This window comes from Rhodofomes roseus, assembly GCF_022264815.1.
Source record: "Rhodofomes roseus strain CIRM-BRFM 1785 chromosome Unknown C8Q71scaffold_2, whole genome shotgun sequence".
Taxonomy (NCBI): domain Eukaryota; kingdom Fungi; phylum Basidiomycota; class Agaricomycetes; order Polyporales; family Fomitopsidaceae; genus Rhodofomes; species Rhodofomes roseus.
Window position 1 is genome coordinate 2230504 of NW_025952958.1, and position 17546 is coordinate 2248049.

At 54.7% G+C, this 17546-nt stretch overlaps 7 protein-coding genes across 7 annotated transcripts; 4 read left to right on the top strand and 3 right to left on the bottom strand.

Annotated features, from left to right (window-relative positions):
- Nucleotides 1-20: 20 nt before the first annotated feature.
- Nucleotides 21-1422, top strand: C8Q71DRAFT_699026 (uncharacterized protein; the record flags this gene model as incomplete). The annotated part of the gene is made up of 4 exons (XM_047920049.1): nucleotides 21-467; nucleotides 527-738; nucleotides 791-1178; nucleotides 1234-1422. The coding sequence occupies 4 exons, from the start codon at nucleotides 21-23 to the stop codon at nucleotides 1420-1422; spliced, it is 1236 nt and encodes a 411-aa protein (XP_047784215.1).
- Nucleotides 1379-2928, bottom strand: C8Q71DRAFT_238058 (uncharacterized protein). Its single transcript, XM_047917209.1, has 10 exons — nucleotides 2876-2928; nucleotides 2617-2684; nucleotides 2432-2552; nucleotides 2340-2380; nucleotides 2171-2288; nucleotides 2010-2106; nucleotides 1862-1955; nucleotides 1714-1805; nucleotides 1555-1659; nucleotides 1379-1510 (listed from the first exon to the last, which is right to left on the bottom strand). Exons 2-9 carry the CDS (start codon nucleotides 2642-2644, stop codon nucleotides 1603-1605), a joined length of 648 nt encoding a protein of 215 aa, XP_047784216.1. The 5' UTR covers nucleotides 2645-2684; nucleotides 2876-2928; the 3' UTR covers nucleotides 1379-1510; nucleotides 1555-1602.
- Nucleotides 2842-3614, bottom strand: C8Q71DRAFT_736205 (Sybindin-like protein). Its single transcript, XM_047922535.1, has 4 exons — nucleotides 3582-3614; nucleotides 3468-3513; nucleotides 3256-3417; nucleotides 2842-3195 (listed from the first exon to the last, which is right to left on the bottom strand). The coding sequence occupies exons 1-4, from the start codon at nucleotides 3600-3602 to the stop codon at nucleotides 3023-3025; spliced, it is 402 nt and encodes a 133-aa protein (XP_047784217.1). The 5' UTR covers nucleotides 3603-3614; the 3' UTR covers nucleotides 2842-3022.
- Nucleotides 3615-3752: 138 nt separating this feature from the next.
- Nucleotides 3753-7391, top strand: C8Q71DRAFT_878219 (HORMA-domain-containing protein; the record flags this gene model as incomplete). The annotated part of the gene is made up of 20 exons (XM_047928439.1): nucleotides 3753-3788; nucleotides 3838-3917; nucleotides 3982-4013; nucleotides 4070-4230; nucleotides 4287-4352; nucleotides 4411-4430; nucleotides 4484-4514; nucleotides 4568-4732; nucleotides 4788-4839; nucleotides 4898-5326; nucleotides 5405-5562; nucleotides 5621-5948; nucleotides 5996-6138; nucleotides 6193-6251; nucleotides 6305-6460; nucleotides 6514-6578; nucleotides 6630-6680; nucleotides 6736-6959; nucleotides 7037-7063; nucleotides 7347-7391. The coding sequence occupies 20 exons, from the start codon at nucleotides 3753-3755 to the stop codon at nucleotides 7389-7391; spliced, it is 2328 nt and encodes a 775-aa protein (XP_047784218.1).
- A 2206-nt stretch (nucleotides 7392-9597) lies between these two features.
- C8Q71DRAFT_736238 (phospholipase A-2-activating protein) lies at nucleotides 9598-13642 on the top strand. Its single transcript, XM_047922536.1, has 18 exons — nucleotides 9598-10047; nucleotides 10098-10278; nucleotides 10341-10497; nucleotides 10551-10654; nucleotides 10710-10839; nucleotides 10892-11031; nucleotides 11085-11339; nucleotides 11397-11455; nucleotides 11516-11675; nucleotides 11727-11870; nucleotides 11919-11990; nucleotides 12041-12141; nucleotides 12191-12277; nucleotides 12332-12524; nucleotides 12579-12802; nucleotides 12856-12935; nucleotides 12989-13127; nucleotides 13203-13642. The coding sequence occupies exons 1-18, from the start codon at nucleotides 10003-10005 to the stop codon at nucleotides 13344-13346; spliced, it is 2415 nt and encodes an 804-aa protein (XP_047784219.1). The 5' UTR covers nucleotides 9598-10002; the 3' UTR covers nucleotides 13347-13642.
- Nucleotides 13587-15073, top strand: C8Q71DRAFT_736241 (phosphoglycerate mutase-like protein). The gene is made up of 3 exons (XM_047922537.1): nucleotides 13587-14218; nucleotides 14281-14349; nucleotides 14405-15073. The coding sequence occupies exons 1-3, from the start codon at nucleotides 14018-14020 to the stop codon at nucleotides 14810-14812; spliced, it is 678 nt and encodes a 225-aa protein (XP_047784220.1). The 5' UTR covers nucleotides 13587-14017; the 3' UTR covers nucleotides 14813-15073.
- Nucleotides 14849-17430, bottom strand: C8Q71DRAFT_238495 (copper radical oxidase). Its single transcript, XM_047917211.1, has 2 exons — nucleotides 15079-17430; nucleotides 14849-15024 (listed from the first exon to the last, which is right to left on the bottom strand). The coding sequence occupies exons 1-2, from the start codon at nucleotides 17424-17426 to the stop codon at nucleotides 14934-14936; spliced, it is 2439 nt and encodes an 812-aa protein (XP_047784221.1). The 5' UTR covers nucleotides 17427-17430; the 3' UTR covers nucleotides 14849-14933.
- Nucleotides 17431-17546: the final 116 nt, after the last annotated feature.

Sequence of the window (17546 nt, forward strand, 5' to 3'; positions counted from 1 at the left end):
CGTGTCTGCGGTGGCGGGCGATGTTGGCCAGTGCGAGCTCGCGGGTATGGCTCTGCGTGTGGGCTGTGACCTGCTCAGCTCTCATCGCCTCGCACTCCTTCGCATCCGCGTCCAAGCTTGGTAGGCGCGATCTAACCGAGCTGTCATCCTCTGCAGTTGCTGCACTCGTGTCGTCTCCGGATCCCGTCCGCAATGTCGACCCCGCGAACCCCTCCTCCCACTTGTCCAGGATCCTCATCCCGCGCCCCCCAGACACGGAGAACAACACTCTCGTCAAGGACTACCTCGTCTCCACGCTGAAGAACCTCAACTGGCATGTGGAAGAAGACACGTTCACCGACACGACCCCGTACGGAGAGAAGCGCTTCACGAATGTCATAGCTACCAAGGACCCGTCCGCGTCCCGGAGGGTGGTTGTCGCAGCGCATTTCGACAGCAAATTCTTCCCAACGTATCCCCAGAGCCAAGTGCGTCTGCATTCTTTGGCCATCAGGCAGTCAGAAGTCATGGATTTCCGTCGCGGCAGTTTGTAGGCGCGACCGATTCCGCGGCACCATGTGCGTTCATGCTGGACCTAGCAGAAGCCTTGGACCCGCTACTCAACTTGCGACAACAACGTCTCGAAGACGGGCTGGAGGACGATGAGGACGTAGCCGAGACGACTCTGCAGCTTGTCTTCTTTGACGGCGAAGAGGCATTTAAGGATTGGACTCATACAGACTCCATCTATGGCGCAAGGTACGACCATTGCTTCTGTTTCCCGTGTTCACCCCTCATCTATGTACGACAGACACCTGGCGAACAAGTGGTCGAATACCTATATCGAGCCCTACGCCAAGCGGAGGCTCCTACCATCCATGTATACAGAGCTCGACACCATAGAGGACTTCATCCTCCTCGACCTACTCGGTGCGGCCAATCCGTCGATTCGTTCGTCCTTCACCGAGACCGCATGGCTGTTTGATGCGATGGCGTCTGCTGAGCGCCGCCTAGGCGAGAGCGGTGCATTCGACTACGGTGGGCAGGCCGACGCCCAGTGGAAGAGCTTCTTCGTCCCGCGGAGGGGCAACTTCAATGGGTACGGCATTGAGGACGATCACTTACCGTTCCTGCATCTCGGTGTCAGCATTCTACACGTCATTGCGAGTCCGTTCCCGAGCGTATGGCATACCATCAAGGTGCGAACTGTGCGAGTGTGATCTGGCTTTCAGCGGCTGACCAATATCAATACAGGACGACGCGACGGCGTTGGATATCCCGACAATGAGACGTTGGAACATCGTTCTGCGTGTCCTCATGTCTGAATACCTTGGATTGCGGCCCGACCTATTGCGGAGTCGGGATGAGACTATAGCTCACTTAGGTCGCTCGGTGGACGACTTGGTGAGGAACACTCCGGCATTGCATATAGCTCTCTTCTGATGATTGTCCAGTAGAACCGGGACACTCTGATGTATACTAATGCTACATATTGATGATAATCCTGGTCGTTCTTGGTTCGTCAGCTTCCCTAGGCAAGCAGGTCGACACCATTGCAACCTTCCCAAACCGAACCTGAAGCAACATGTGTGTTCGACACACGTTATGTCTAGCCATGGCTGGTTAAGCCAGCAACAAGGCTTTGTAGTGTTTGATAAGAGCGGTGGCATCGGTTGCTAGCTGCAGTCCTTGGACGTGATCACGAAGTCCGAAGAAAAGGTGGAAGGGCCGCACCTTCTGTCTCTCGAGTATCTCATCCGCCCTTGCTTTGGCCAGGTGAATTAGTCTCTTACGGGACTCTTGCCGCTCTTGCGCATTTCCCTCGACTAAAATATTCGGTTTAGGATCGTGCATTGCATTCCGTGCATCCGGGGTTACCCACGTAGCTCACTCGACTCATTGATCTGAGCGGCTCGACGGTGGGAGAGGTCTTCTATCATGACAGGGTATGTCTTGAGTAAGTCGCGCACGGTGTTCTGTCAATGGCTCAGCGCTGTCCGTGCTGGAGAATGTCGTGGACGTATGCTTACTTCTTGGTTCTTCCGTAAAGCGGATAGGTCCTTCAAGTGCTTCTCCTGGGAGACTTCCTGCGCTTTGAGCTCTGCGAGGCGCGTCTTGCATTGATCACTGCGGCAGAGCATCGTCCGATCAACATGCAAGAATTCTATGCTATGGACAAGAAATAACGCGCATATATGTGGCTCCCTCACGCACGAGCGTGTCGACGGTCGCTCGGACGTCCGTGAATAGCGCGTTCTTCTTCGTGTGGAACGCCACCGACCGCGTCGAGCTCTTTGACGCCTTGCGTTCTGGTGGTCATGAATATCACTGAAGTCGGACTAAGTCATGGGTATACGCACTCTGGAACGCTTGTAGCATGGTGAACATCTCGAGCATACCGCTAGCACATCGTCAGTCGGGCGCATGTAGCCATTGGAATCACGCTGCTCACTTCTCATCCCCGTCTTGCTCTTCTTCGTCATTTTGGATTTCGTCGACTTGGTCTTCATCTGCGTCGAGGCCTTTGGTAGTTGCACGGGCCTTGTGATGCAGGACCGACTTCTCTCCTGTCACTGTATGCAGCAATCACTGTCAAATTAGCGGTCTCAGGGACATGCGAGCCTGGCGGGATAGTACCTGTGGTCGCCAGCTTCCGCATCGGCATGTTTGATCAGGTCGTGGAATAAATCACTGAATGTTGTTGACTTCGCCGAAGTCGGTGGTGAGTGTGAGGTGAAAGCAATGGTCCGTGACTGAAGGAAGGGGGCGCATACAAGGAGGGGACCTTCTGTAGACGATTCCATGACAGCTGTTGACATGGACAGGCGGCGCACTTCCGTGACGGCAGTACTCCGGACCTCTCCCCCTCCCCCTGCGCAAGTGGCTGGATACGTACGTGCAGAAATGCACCTACTCAAATGCGTGCTAAAGTACCATGGCCAAAGATCACTTCATGGGGCGCGTCACAGCGAAAGAACAGTACAACATATTCCTGATCTGCCTGTATAGTGAGTTAAGTATATAAGTACAATGCGAATGTAGTTCATCCGCTCATGATCGCAGTGATCCGCGAATCGAAGCCCTCCGTACGGATTGGCATTTCTGGTGTGTGGAAGGGATTCTTCATGACCGCGTCTGAGTAAGCTTCGTATACTTTCGAAAGCACCGTGTCCGCCGTATTCTCAGCAAGCGAAGTGAGGAGAACAAACTTCGTCCCTAGAAGGAACACGGTGAAAGTCAGAGTACGGAGATGGTGCATGTATGTCCCGTACGTACCTGTGGCTGTCAAGAGAATGGTCAATTTGAACGTCTCGCCGGAGATGACATTGGCTCCAGAGCTTGTCCCTGTTGGAGATAGTCGCGCGGTAATGGCATGAATACCGTGCAGTGTGCCCGCCAATACGAGGTACTCGTTTGAGGTCAAGTGAGGCAGGCCATCTGTCTCTCCCGTCAGCGGGTCGCAATGGATCGAGGGTACGAGTTGGGACCTCCTAAGTTGCGCTGGTAAACTAGACCCCCAGCCTTATTGATGACCTGAGTGTATACGAGCTCATTAGTTGACGTGTCGATAGTGGGCGACTCCGGGGAATGCAAGCCCTCACCCAAAGACCCCAGATGGCCATGACTGACGAAAGCGATCGCGAGCATGTGAGCGCGACGCGTCGAGACGCGATCGCGTTTCAAGCTCCGCCCGAACGCGACTCAAAGGCCGTTCGCGTACGTCCGGCGCTTCTCTCCGTGAACCCGCATACAACGACATCGTATACTCGACAATGCAGGCCCTAGCAGTTCGCCCGGATCAAGAACAGGTATGTGGGATTTTTTGCGGGCTACATCAACGCCTCACGAAACCACAAGGCCTCTCTCACCGCTCAGCAAAGTCTGCAATCGGTGCAGACGCTACTCAAAGCTAGCCTAGGCTGTATCACATACTTGAGGTGGGGAATGGGCGCATATATGCACTGTAGCGTCCATTTTACTGAGCCTGTCGTATTGTGACAGGAACCTACTTCCCTCCGAGAATTTCTCGACATGTGGGTTCAGGCCCCGTGTCCCGGGACGGCCTTGGCTGATTGCAATGGCACTGCAGGCTACTTGACATCTTCTGGCCCTGCATCGCTATCTTCGCAGCCTTCGATGACTCCAGGATCTTTTGCGTCCGACAACGGGAAGCGGAACGTGAGCGGATTCAAGATCATGACCGTCACCCGTGGTTTCACAGAAGAGGCCGACAAACTCCTCGATTACATGGTGAATACATCCAAGTTCATGCATATCTCGCATCGAATTGGAACACATATGTCCAGGAGCATGGGATATTTGATGCGCTTCAGAAACAGTACCTTCGTAGCTTCATCATGGCGGTGTTCCTGGTTCGTACCCCTCGGTCCTTAGGATGCTGGTAGCTCGATTAACGGACTGTATATGAAGGACAACGACGATCCAAACAAGTCATTCTCAACTCTTCCACCGATAATGTCGCACTGATGAGACGCGTGTTTAGCATCGTCGAAGCCTACACATTCAACTTCGACGTAAGGATAACCATGAACTATATGCGCCCTACGTTACTAATGTTAAGCGACAGTATCATAAGATCCCCGGAACAGATATTACTGTCCCGGTCATGACACTCGATGCTGACTTGGAGAGGTTATCACTTCACGGGAAACACAAGACCTTCGATCCTGTGTCAGACGCGACGAGGCAAGGAAGAGTGCCGACCCTCGGGGAAGTCAAAAGAAGTTTGAAGGTACGTAACGATTAGATTATACAGCAGTGGGTCGCTGATACATAGGAATTCTCAGACATTGATTAAGAATCTGATCCAGGCGACAACCCAGATGGATGCTCTGCCGAGTAAGTTCTGTGTTTCCTCGAATACCGAACCACCTTTGCCCATGATTTGACACACTAGAACGCCGGTTCGCCACCTTCAAACTGTTCTACAATGACCAGACGCCAGACGATTATGAGCCGACGCATTTCCACGCTGGAGATGCCAAGAAGGATCGGTGGTTCTTTACTACCCACGAGAAGTCCGAGGTCCCAGAGAAATGCAACATTGGGTCGCTTCAGACCGGATACCACGGAGTGAACGTCCGCATAGCATCGGTGTCGGGGTACCTGCCATCTACGGAGGACAACAATGCACCGTTTTTGGGAACAACGGTGGGTCACACCCACGCAGCCCCAGTTCTGACGCCTACCGAAGAGGCGGCAGCTAGGATGCAGCAGATGGAAATACAGCGTCGGGATGCTATGGACCGGCAGGTTGTCTGGGATGCGGATGATGGTATGTGCGATGCGGATGCAGATGGCGAGGAGGATCCCGACTTCGTTCCAGGTAGGTCATTGATCGTTGTGGCACCTGCAAGGCGGCTCCAGCGTTCACCTTAAGGTTCATGCGGTGGCGGAGGGACAGCGGATGACTCCGGCGTTGAGTTCTTCGCTCCCATTGGCATCAGGGACGAAGAAGGGAATATCCAACCCTATGACCCCCGGGGAAAGCAAAGCGGACGTTTTGAAGAGGTCCGTTATGCCGGGCGTGCGGAGGACGTGCCCAATGAAATCGCGCAGCTGGTGACATCTCCGCCGAGCCTGAGATGTTCCAAGTCTAACTGAATTGCTCGTTGCACAGGCGGAGGGTGGAAAGCACACCGAAGAGCCCATACAACAAACTCAGCAGTTGGAAGAGACTCAAGTTATTCATTCTCCCGCGATTGCCGCTTCGCCGCTTACTTCGTCTCCTTCGCTTTCGCCATCTCCTACCCCGCAGCCAAGGGCTCGGAATCGCACTGCTAAGAGAATCGCATCTGTCGATAGCTCGTTGCCACCTTCCGACATGCTTCCTGAGTCGATGTCATCCGGATCTCCTATTATTCCTGAGCCTGGTTCTATCGACACGCAGTTGATCAAGGACCTCATCATCAACGCTTGCACGACTGGTGAAGACGCAGACATGCTCGGTGAGTACATTCGGGGCGGGTGCATGGATTACTGATCCTCTTCGAAGAACTAGATACGCAAATTATTCCTGGCAGCGTCGACTCGATTCATTCATTCAAGAGCGCTGATGGAACCGGACTTGAATCAGTTCAGGGTGGCGCTGCCCAGGGACAAACGGTAGACGTCGTGGAATGTGAATGTGGAGTAGCCGTGAGTGTGACGTATGGCTTCCTACGCTCCAATCGGGTTGATGGGATTATACAGGTGGAAGACTGCGACTGCGTCAAATGCGAAGGCGACTGCAAGAAGTGGTTCCACATGTGGTAGGTTTTCTCGCTTATTTGCATCAACATGGTGCGCCGACATTGCCCCTTAGGTGCATGGGTTTTCGCTCGGCCAAAGACAAACGGCTTCCTGCACGCTTCGTTTGCTTCGATTGCCGCGTGAAAGCCGACCAAAACTGGGAACTCATCGTGGTACATGACCTCTACCCTCGAATGATGGAGCGATTCAAGGACTTGGCGATCTTCAGGTGAGCGCGGCTCTAGCATGAATATGGTATTGCCGCCGGATGTCGCGATACAGGAGGGCCATCAAGGTCTTCGAAACGTCTAAGCCAGATTGTCTGTCTGCATTCACGAAGCTCATCGGTGTGTATCCGGACTACCGATGTGTATTTGGCGTGCTTATGAGCATCATAGCGTGTGATTCTGCGGTCGCAGGACAAGTCTTCAAGAGACTTGAGGCCGAAGGTGCGCCGACGTCGTATGTGATTGAAATGCCGCACGCATACAGTCGTTCCTGCAGGGTTCATCGCCCCGGCAGGGGAGACCTCAGACGCCGGGCCTAAGGCTGGACAGAGCAAGAACAACGGCAAGAACAAGGCCAGGGGTCGACAGACGCAGCGCCGGAAAACGATGCAAAAGCCTCGATATGTCTTCGTCAGCGCATCTACCCGGAGCCAAGCATACAAGGATTACTTCGACCCGGACCCTGAGGTTGAGAAGAAAGTCTTGGGTCTCTCGGACTTGGTATGTGATCCGTCAGGACTTCTAGTGGCTTCCTCATGCACATATGCATTTCAGAAACCAAAGCGCAAATCCCACAGCAAGAGAGTCGGAGGGGACATCGAGATGTACAAGGCCAGCATGTTTATGTCTACTGCTGTATTGACGATATGTCGCATTCATAGGGATGAGCCCGATAATGCGGCAGCCAATACACCAGCTGGGGACCACAATCATCGCTCCGTGAAGGCAACGAAGGAGCACCAAGGGGACCTCGGGTCTCAGACGCAGCAAGAGAGTCAGCTAGCCGGTCCCCTTCCACCTGACGGAATAGAACACCAGGCTAGTAGCGGAGGACTGAAGCGCCGAAATAGCAAGACGCCCAACCAGCTCCACACCAGACCCAGCAAGAAAGTGAAGATCTCGCTCGGCCCTGCTGTCGACCTCGGAGACTAGCTGCTTGTGTCAATACGCCTCGTTCCTGCCTCGCATCTGCCTGTGATCATGCTGGGACCTCTGTTGTGCTTTGTAAATCCTGGGCTTGTTTCTCAGAGTTCCTTGGTGGCTTCGATGTTGTCCGTCACATGTTGTACACTGTTTACGACTGTCGTATCAATAGCTGTGCAATCCATAAGGAGACTACGGGGGTTATATGGCTTGAAAGAACGCTCTTATCACATCAAAGCTTCACCACCTCGATGGACGGGTGTTTTCCCTGCAATGAGACGACTGCGGGTGGACGTACGCCACCTGTTCAACACCTGGCGCATACATCGCACGCCATTCGCCATTACTGCATTGTAGGCAATTCGATAGACAAAACTACTTGAGATCAAGGCGCGGTATGCCAGTTTCACTGCCGTTGGACGTACTCGACGTGGTGGCTTCTGAACCACTTCCCTCCGCAATGACCCCAGCATAAAGGATGGCTTACGCTAAACTGCTGCCACCGCGGCTGTCCTGGTCTATATATATACGGTTTGCAGGATGTGAGCTGAAAGACCTAAGACGTACGTACTGCGTGTGTAAGTAATCCTGTCGTCTGGCACCGGATTGAAGCGCTGAATCAGCGTGACCGCGTCGCGCGTGCAGTAGCACCCGGAGAGACCTAGATGTTGGTCCAAGATGGCACGTCTTATCAGATTCGCACCTGACGCCATAACATTGTCACAACGAGCATTGCACCTGCTGAATGGGCAGACAGCCCGGTCGTCGGGCACCGGTCCCCAGTTGACCTTGCCAAAAGTGTCGAGGGCAGTGTAGGCAGTCTGGCTTCTCGATTTGTCAACGCCGCAAAAGCCACGAAGGCGGCGAATGTCAGAGGCAGTGTATTAGCCAAGTATTCTAGCTGCAGTTCGTACTCACGAGATGAGACGTACGGGGATGCAGAGCCTCATCTGTCACGGACAGAAGATGCAGAGCTCACAGCTGTCGATAACATGCGGCGGTCGGAGTTGCGGTTAGGAGCTTCCCGATAGCATTCAGTTCTATCCGCAGTAGGCAGAGGGTCATTCCTACCCGACAAGGGCATTGCCCTGGCCAGCGAACCGGGCTACAGGTTATGGGGTCCAGCGGACCATGGCGCAGTTGAGCCGGTGAGGCCCCGAGGGAAGCGGAGAGCCGTCAGGCCCCTCGAATGTTATGGCATGTCTACGAGCGAGTTCTTCCGTCAGTTCGTCTGGATCCCAAGGATCTAACCGACTTGTCAGGGCCAGCGAGGATGAAGAGGCGATGTCACAGGTATCGGCACCAGAGCGAGTGGCTGGTCACCAATCATTACTGTAAGCACCGGCCACTGGGTAGTAGGATAAAACGGGGAACAGTGAGTGCTGTGCTGCAGCCACATGAGCAGGCGTACTTCCCTGTGCATCATGCGCAACCTGCGGCTCCGACCATAATCAACAATATGAGCGGGTGCATGCGTAGGAGATGGGCCGACACTTGAGGTCATGATCAGTTGTCACCCTGATTCATAGCATATGTCAGCGCAGGTTTCGTAGGGTAGCTGGTTTAGAGCAGGGTCAGAATTTCCTCGACGCATGTGTATCCGTAACGGGGGTCTTGGAGCAGGCCTGGAGTAAGTTAGAGAAGTAGCTCAGGGCGATGGTTCTCGCGTCGTCGCGATCACTGCGCCCTCCCATGACTGACCAAGGGTGTGGCTCGCGTTGGCAGAGTTCAGGCTAGGGCCGGGAAAGTGGCTAGATGGCCTGGCCCTCGGTGGGCAGTTGAACGACTGGAAAGGCGGAATGTGTGCGAAGGCATCATGGCCAGATCTAGACGGGGAGATCTTCGGGAGATGGGGCCTGCCCTAAAGGGGATATATATAAGGAAGTAAGGCATTTTATCTCCGCCATCCCCTCATGATTTCGCAAGTCGTCGTACCTCGCACCCACGGCCGACGATCTGTTTCGTGAGGCCCTCGCAGGAGATGAAGAATGGTGCAAGGCATAGACTACGCACCTCCGTATCTCCCTGGGACCGCCTTCGCACGGGTCCGGGGCTCGTTAGAGTGGTGTACATACATCTCGTATCTTCTCTCGTTCCACGATCGTGATCATTCTGCGTGTGTGGTAGATGCGAACTTACTCCTCCGGAGCTAAATCCAGGCTAAATCGCAGATCGCACGGGTTGGAGTATTGAATACACTGTGTACTGGCGGGCTGTATAGGGACTATGTCGTAATTCTCATCAATCGATGCAGAACGTATTTGACTGGATTGTCACGGCTTTTGAGTTCGCGCTGCGTAAGCCGCCGCCGAGGAAAGTGTACGCGTGGCCGGCTCGTTTGTTCAGTGTGCCCGAGCGTACTCAGTCTGGTACTGTGCCGCTGTATACCGTTGTGAGGCCGTAATAGCACCGTCAGACAGTGAGGGCATCACTGTAAGGAGTAGCGCAGTGGGCAGGAGAGCTGTGGCAAGGGCGCTCGCGCTCGGCCGTCGGAAGACATCCAGGTCTGGACGAGTTGGCTGCATCTCAATTCTCCTCTTGCCAGATAAGTCTTCTGGTGTCCCGGCCGCGACCATCGCGCGTTCTCTTCCTTCCCTCACGAGCACCGACTCCTGCCGCGATGCCCTACAAGCTTTCGGCGACGCTCACTGGTCACACTGCTGATGTTCGTACGTCTCTGTCGTCTCGACGTGCGCGCGAGCTCAACCCTTCTAGGTGCGGGCCGTCGCTTCCCCGACCAATGATCTCGTCCTCTCTGCTTCGCGGGACAGCACCGCGGTCTCGTGGGTTCGGAACACGGATGCCCCAGGATTCAACCAGTCCGTCACCCTGCGGGCGGGTTCACGATACATCAATGCCGTAACATACCTCCCACCCACACCCGACGAACCGCTAGGTGAGCGATCATCCGGGTGTGGCTTGTTTCGCATGTATGCATTTACAGGTGAGGCAATCTAGGATATGCGGTGACAGGAGGACAAGACACCGTTATCAACGTCTTCGCTCTCTCGGCTAACTCAAACGAGCCCGCGTACTCCCTCATCGGCCACACCGACAACGTATGCGCTTTAGACTCTGCGCCGGGCGGGTTGGTCATCTCTGGATCTTGGGATCGGTATGTCTATCCCCGTTTGAGACGAATGGAGACGGAGGTGTGACGCGTCGTAGAACGGCTAAGGTCTGGAAGAACTTCAAGCTGCTCTATGATCTCACTGGGCACCAGCAATCCGTATGGGCAGTGCTGGCCATAGACTCTCAACAGTTTCTGACAGGTACGCCGTCGAACGGATCGTACCTGCGACATGTGTGTCTTACACTATCGTGCAGGCTCAGCCGACAATACCATCAAGTTGTGGAGCCAGCAGAAAAACATCCGAACGTATCCCGGGCATACGCAAGCGGTCCGCGGTCTTGCACTATACACGGACATTGGCTTTGCGTCGTGTTCGAACGACAGGTAAGTTGCAATCTCTACCGTTGCTGCTCAGCGAGGTAAGTCATCCCTTCAGTGAGATCAAGATATGGACCATGGAAGGCGACCTTGTCCATACCCTCTCCGGACATACATCATTCGTGTACAGTATCTCTGTATTGGAGAATGGTGACATTGTATCGGGAGGAGAGGATCGTACAGTGCGCATCTGGAGAGGTAGGTACCATCCGGTCTTGCATAGCCCAAGTGGTTGGTCTGACTTGGAGCAGATGGAGAGTGTTCCCAGACGATTGTTCACCCTGCCATCTCCGTCTGGTCCGTATCTACCATGCCAAACGGTGATATCGTGACAGGATGCAGCGATGGTGTCGTGCGCATCTTCAGTCATGACGATTCCCGTCAGCTCCCGGGAGAAGAACAGAAGGCCTACGACGACCAAGTCGCGAGTCAAGCTCTGCCCGCGCAGCAGATTGGCGACGTCAAGAAGTCGGATCTGCCTGGCTTGGAGGCGCTCTCCTCGCCAGGTGCGTCTATCTATCGAGGCACTGCACCAAAGATGCTCACAGGGCCTTTTTGAATAGGCAACAAACCTGGCGAGGTGAAGATGATCCGGAACGGAGACAACGTGGAGGCCCATCAGGCATGCGCATATATCCACTATGTTCAATTGTGGGTGGTGTGTTGACAATGACGGCTTCAGTGGGACAGCGCGTCGTCCAGTTGGCAGAAGATCGGCGACGTCGTGGATGCCGTCGGCTCCGGGCGGAAGCAGCTATACGAAGGGAAGGAATATGATCACGTCTTTGATGTCGATGTACAGGAAGGCATGCCTCCCCTCAAGCTACCCTACAATGCCACCGGTGAGATGCATCTCCAGCCTAGAGGTAGTATGCGTACTCACAAGCTCTCAGAGAATCCATATGTAGCTGCGCAGCGGTTCCTGGACGCTCACGAGCTTCCAATGTCTTACTTAGACGAGGTCGTGAGGTTCATCGAGAAGAACACGGGTGGCGTGAGTCTAGGTGGCGGGCCCCAGTACTCAGATCCATTCACAGGTATAGTTGAATGCACTCAGTTGGCTTGGGATGCTGATTACGCTCTAGGTGGTTCTCGGTATCAGCCCGCGCAAGCGGGCGCTGCGGGTCGCGGACAGGATTACATGGATCCTTTCACGGGTACGTCGCAGCGTCCACGTCCATCAGTGCTATGCTCAATGTACGTGAAGGTGCATCGCGATACCGTGCCGCGCCGACTGCATCATCTGTGACGCCTTCTACATCGCCTCCTCGGCCTGCCCCTGCGACATCGTCGAAAGTCATCCCGGTCGTACGTACGAGACTGTCTTCCTCCAACGCGGTGCTGATAGGACCTTCAGCGCACGCCATTGGCTTTCCGCCAAGCAAATGTTTCGGCGATGCAGGCGAAGTTGCACCAGATCGATCAAAGCCTTCGGAACGAGATTGTACGTGTAGTGGAATATCTCAGAAACGCCGGTACTGACGTGGTATACTTCCAGTCAACTTCATCGTTGGCAATGTATCCTCAAGAGCGTACCCGCATCGACGAGTCCTTCGCATTCCTCTCCGCTCTGGTTTCTCAGCTTGCGCATTGGAACAACCCACCGCCCGGCACAAAGCCGCCCACGCCACGTCACCTCGATGCTATAAGCGCATTACTTGAGCGATGGCCTCGGGAGTCGTTGTTCCCTGGTGCGTAGCCAGCTTCCCCGTCATACAGTTGGTCTCATACGTATCTACGCTCAGTGATGGATCTTGGTCGCCTCTTGCTTGCATTCTGCCAGAACTTCTCCCAGGACACACCTCTGAAACATCGCTTCTTCGCAGCCATGATGAACGCGTCGTCGTGGAAGGATCCTTGGGAGACCCCGCTGTCGCGATCACGGGAAACGAACACGCTTTTCTTCCTACGCGCCCTCGTGAACACCTTCCAGGATACTCTGTACGATGATGAGGCGTGGGTCAAATCGGTAAGTACTACTGTATTCGTGGGCTTTGCCGGTGCTGAGGATTGGCTTGGTAGATGCTGCAAGACATTGTCCAGCAGCCTTACAGCAATCTAACGAAGGCTCAGCGAGTTGCATGCGCGACCATCATGTTCAAGTGAGTCCTACTGTTGACATGTATTCGGCCGCGTGGAGCTGACCTTCGGACAGCCTCAGTTGCATCGGCCTAAAAGAGCCGTTGGGGCCGGAGTTGGCCGCGTATCTGTACAACCTCATTTTGAATGGGCTTCAGGAGGAGAAGAGCGATCCGGAGGCGGCGTACCGCGCGCTGGTGGCGATAGGAAATATCGTGAGCCCGTCGTTCTGCTCATTTGGATGGAATGTTCTGCGTCCCGTTTCCATGACTGACGTTTCATGTCCCCAGCTGTACGCCGCCAAAGAGAGGGGACAGAAACCAAGCGCGGAGCAACTTACTACTGTCAAGCAGTGCATGTCGTCGCTCCGTTCGACATTCTCCGATGATCGCGTCAAGAACGTCTCTTCGGAGATCGAAGACCTGCTACGATGACCGAAAGACTCTTTTCTGGGCGCACCCGATGGTAGTGGATGCTCTCCCCTGGGTTCTTGGCTATGGTCTCGGCGCCCATCGGGCAGGCGGGGTGCTTTCTTGCCCCGAGACTACTGGAAGGATTCACCAATGTAATATGTGTAAAACAGTGCGGTACGGACAGTGATGATTTATATCAATAGGCGGTTACATGGACCGTAATGGCCGGCAGACTGTAGCACTTCAGATCTACATATTCTTGTCAATTCGTACGTAGAGAGAGAAGACAGCGTATGGTATCCCCGATTCACAACTCACTTCTGCGTGTCGTGGCATCGATCTGTGACAGAGGGGCTCGCTACATTTAAAGGGGGCTGATCTATTGTTGGCAATACACGGGCTATTCTCAGCACAATGGAATGATGCAACATATAGTCAAGTGCAGAGCTTGAGTTGCTCAATAGGACTGAGCTCACGCCTTCACTAGATGGTTGCGGATCGACCGTCGGACTTGTTTGTTCGCTGGCCACGCACCCCATGTGTGGCGTTGTTTGAAGTAAGCCGATGCATGCAGGCTTCGGTCGCAACAATATCCGCACAAGTTGTACTTCAGCCACACGGGCCGGCACCGTGCTACGTTCACGATACATCTGAAGCCAGTTACAGTTGTCCACGGTTGCTTCTTGACATCGATGGCAGCGGCAGCGGTTCTGGCCAGGATATACATCGTCCGCCATGGCGAAACAGACGAGAACAGGCTGGGCATCATGCAAGGACAACTCGATACCAAGCTGAACGCCGCCGGCATAGAGCAAGCTCGGCTGGCGGCTGGCGCTCTGGAGACTGTCCCCTTCGAGAGGGCATTCAGTAGTGATCTGAATCGAGCAGCTAAGGTGCGAACAGATCAAGGCAAAGTACGTTTCGGAGCGACTAACACGGTGCTGTATTACCGCAGACTGCAGAAATCATACTGCAGAAGCACCCCGGAGTGCCACTCGAGAAGCACGATGCACTGAGAGAAAGGGTGAGTTCTGACTGTTCGTCCTCTGCAAGCTGCCGTTCTCAGAGTAGTTGGCCAGCATCTGGGAGATTGGCAAGGACAGAAGCTCGAGGGGCGCGGTACGGCCCCATCCAACGCAGAACAACTGAGCGACTTCAGCCTGCGCGCCGCACGATGGTGGAACAATACCATCCTGACCTACGTCGAGTCCCTCATAATGCAAGATCCCATGCACCGCAAATCCCTCCCAGGGAACGTGCTCGTAGTCTCGCACGGAGGCTACATCTCGAGACTCATCGCAAACCTGCTTGGAAGTGGCAAGCTGAAGTGCGCGGAAGGAGTGGTGGTGAATGGCAAATGCTGGAACACGTCGATATCCGTGATAGACATATTCGGGAGCGGAGAGGCGGTGTTGGTGAGCTACTCTGACACCACGCATCTGAAGGTAGACTTGGTGCAGACCAACGCGGACGTCATCGATCGATAGAACACAAACACCACGCTCTAGAGTAGACAAGTTACGGAGATAGCTAACAAAGCGAATGAGTAGTAGTCTGTAGATTAGAGGTGTTCACATTAAGTCGTCATCATTGGGGTCCGCTCGAGGCTCAGGTTGCGTGCGACTTCGGGGTCTTATGCTTGTTCTTGCCTTTCTTTTTGCTGCTCTCATACTGATCGACCTCCGTCATGGCCAGCATGCTATGGCGACGCCATCAGCAAGCCTTTAATCCTAATCGTAGTATGATAACTCACTTGGCAAGCGCATCCCCGTCAAACGGTGGATCCTCTCCATCACCGATCATCACCTTCACGCCAACACTTGGTACGCCATCCACAACGAGATACAAGAAGCCCGGTCCAGGAGGATATACGCCGCCATCCGGAGGACCAGTCACAGTGATCGTCTGCCCATCCTCAGACAAGGACGAATCGAGATACACAAGCCGCGAGTTGGCGTGAACAGTATGCGTCACGAAGCCAAGGTCCATGAGTGCCACTAGTGGACGTTCGTCAACGGAAGACAACGTGCTACTCGAGGGATGCCACTCACCCTTGATATCTACACCCTGGGAACTGCTTGGGATAGCCACGCTGAATGTCACGTCTTCCCCAAACCCGATGATCTCAGGTTTCTCGACGATCTCAGGTCTTGCTTTGGCCATGTAAGGCGGACCAAGCCATTCGACCCGATATTCGGTGCCGTACTCGATTTCGCTCCGGTCGAGGTTCGGGTTGCTTCCAGCAATCATGATCTCCCCGCTAGGCGTGAGCGTCGCCACGGAGTGGTACATCCTCGGTATGTCGCTCGTCGGCATGCCCTCCTGGGAGAATCGCCCGCCAGGCGGAGCCGCAGGGTCGTACAGCACCGGCGTCAGGACGGGGTTGTCCGCGTTCGACGCGCCGATCTGGCCGACAACGTTGCCATAGCCAGAGATCCCTGAGCCCGCACCGTTGACGATGAGCACCTCGCCTGTGGGCAAAAGGACCGCGTCGGGCATGTGGCGCGCCTCTGGCATGCGCTCGACCTCCCAGCCGGCGGCGATACCAGCCTCGGTGAGCAGCATGCGTACGCATTGCGCCGAGGCAGGGTCTTGCGAAGATATCAGATAGCCGGGTTGCGCGTCATCTACGGTTGAACCGCCACATATCAGGATTTCTGGAGCATATCCCGTCGCGGGCGTGAGAGGGAGAAGGACAGCGGTGCCTGCCATTGGGTAGGTAACGCGCACGCCATTTGGGAGACGGGGCAGCCTGCGTTCTGTGTTCGTCCTCCAGTCGTAGATCATCGCATCCTGGTTGGCTGCCATGAACACCGTTCCGTCTGGCAGAGAGAAAGCGATCGGGAAGAGGTTCGCCCCAACGGTGTCTTCCAGGAAGGGAAGACGTACAGGCAGCCCGTGCGATCCAGCGATGTCTTTGGGAGGCCAATATTCCAGAGTAGGATTATTGACCGTCGCATTGTTGATCCAGCCACCCTTGCGCGAGCCGCCTACGATCATGGCACTGCCGTCGGCGATTCGAAGCACAGTAGTATACCAGCGAGGAGTAGCCATGCGGATGCGGTCGTGGTTCTCGTAGAGACTGCAGCCAGATACGTCCTCAAGATCGCATGCTTCAAAGACGCGTACGGCTTGTAAGCCATCTAGGTCACCGAAGTCAGCGGTAGCAGTGTGGTCTTCTACGACGGGGTTGCCGCCGACGTTGATGAGCGTGCCGTTACTGAGGAAAGTGCCACCAGCACAGAAAGAGTTTGACTCCACGGACAGAGGTGTGACAGAGTGCGTCTTGAGATTATAGAGAGCAGCCCAGGCAGGGTGACCGTCAATAGTGAGGGGATTGTGTTCCACCTTGTCCACGACGAGTGCATGAGTCTCGGAAACGATCGAGAGTTGCATGGCGGAGACACCAGTGTTTCCAATCTCCGTCAAGGTCCACTCCTTGTCTGGGTCAGGTTCAGATACGAAGTCAAAGAGAGGCGGATAGTCTGGGATGGGCCGAGCGGAGGTATCCAGGTATTCCACGTCGGGAGAGTCAGGCTGCGGACCAGTGATTACGACTAATGCATCGATGTCTATAAGTGTGCCGGTAGCGTTGGCGCTCTTCTGGCCAATGTTGACGATCTTGATCGTATGCCTGCCAGGGTACAAGTCGAAGTCCCAGTAGATGCGCTGCTGCTTCATAGGCTTCGCGCTCCAGGCGTCGACTTCCTGCATCTTCCTCCCGTCAATGTACACTTGCGCGATGCCATGTCTTGCATCTTGATTTCCGAACCACTCGATGCCGGTGCCAGTGAAGCTGAAGGTCATAGATGCGCCAGGATCCGAGGTCGACCGCAGAGTGTTCTGAACGTACGCAGATGAGTACGTGTCTTTCCACTTCCCAAAGTAGTGCAGAAAAGGAGAAGAGGAATCATAGCTCCTAGCGCCTGGAGGCACATAGTACGGAACGAATGTGGTGGGGCCGGTCGAGCCAGGCGTCACGAATCCATTCCAGGCCTTCTCCGGGTCGGCAGCGCAAACTGATAAAATACAGATCAGAACCGTTGCGGGAAGGAGTACGCCTTTTTGCCGCAAGAAGGAAGCCAGCCTCAAGGCGAACATGACGGTGATGCGCAGAGTCGGCACACGCGAAATGTGTGCGGGCATGTTGGGTTTGGCGAGCGTGGGTGGTGCCAAACAACGCGTCAATAGCGCGTGTGTGGCGTTCATCAGAACTCGAAA

What these genes read in the sequence shown, in the direction of transcription:
- C8Q71DRAFT_736238 (XM_047922536.1), top strand. Translation starts at nt 10,003, where the DNA reads ATGCCCTACAAGCTTTCGGCGACGCTCACTGGTCACACTGCTGAT. An exon ending in GGAGGCGCTCTCCTCGCCAG is followed by an intron (nt 11,340 to 11,396) that starts GTGCGTCTATCT and finishes CTTTTTGAATAG; the next exon opens with GCAACAAACCTGGCGAGGTG. An exon ending in ACAACGTGGAGGCCCATCAG is followed by an intron (nt 11,456 to 11,515) that starts GCATGCGCATAT and finishes TGACGGCTTCAG; the next exon opens with TGGGACAGCGCGTCGTCCAG.
- C8Q71DRAFT_238495 (XM_047917211.1), bottom strand. Translation starts at nt 17,426, where the DNA reads ATGTTCGCCTTGAGGCTGGCTTCCTTCTTGCGGCAAAAAGGCGTACTC. An exon ending in GACGGGGATGCGCTTGCCAA is followed by an intron (nt 15,025 to 15,078) that starts GTGAGTTATCAT and finishes GCGTCGCCATAG; the next exon opens with CATGCTGGCCATGACGGAGG.
- C8Q71DRAFT_736205 (XM_047922535.1), bottom strand. Translation starts at nt 3,602, where the DNA reads ATGGCCATCTGGGGTCTTTGG. An exon ending in TTACCAGCGCAACTTAGGAG is followed by an intron (nt 3,418 to 3,467) that starts GTCCCAACTCGT and finishes CGGGAGAGACAG; the next exon opens with ATGGCCTGCCTCACTTGACC. An exon ending in CATTCTCTTGACAGCCACAG is followed by an intron (nt 3,196 to 3,255) that starts GTACGTACGGGA and finishes TGTTCCTTCTAG; the next exon opens with GGACGAAGTTTGTTCTCCTC.
- C8Q71DRAFT_238058 (XM_047917209.1), bottom strand. Translation starts at nt 2,644, where the DNA reads ATGCCGATGCGGAAGCTGGCGACCACAG. An exon ending in GCGGAAGCTGGCGACCACAG is followed by an intron (nt 2,553 to 2,616) that starts GTACTATCCCGC and finishes TGCTGCATACAG; the next exon opens with TGACAGGAGAGAAGTCGGTC. An exon ending in CATGCTACAAGCGTTCCAGA is followed by an intron (nt 2,289 to 2,339) that starts GTGCGTATACCC and finishes CATGACCACCAG; the next exon opens with AACGCAAGGCGTCAAAGAGC.
- C8Q71DRAFT_736241 (XM_047922537.1), top strand. Translation starts at nt 14,018, where the DNA reads ATGGCAGCGGCAGCGGTTCTGGCCAGGATATACATCGTCCGCCATGGC. An exon ending in ATCTGAATCGAGCAGCTAAG is followed by an intron (nt 14,219 to 14,280) that starts GTGCGAACAGAT and finishes GTATTACCGCAG; the next exon opens with ACTGCAGAAATCATACTGCA. An exon ending in ACGATGCACTGAGAGAAAGG is followed by an intron (nt 14,350 to 14,404) that starts GTGAGTTCTGAC and finishes GTAGTTGGCCAG; the next exon opens with CATCTGGGAGATTGGCAAGG.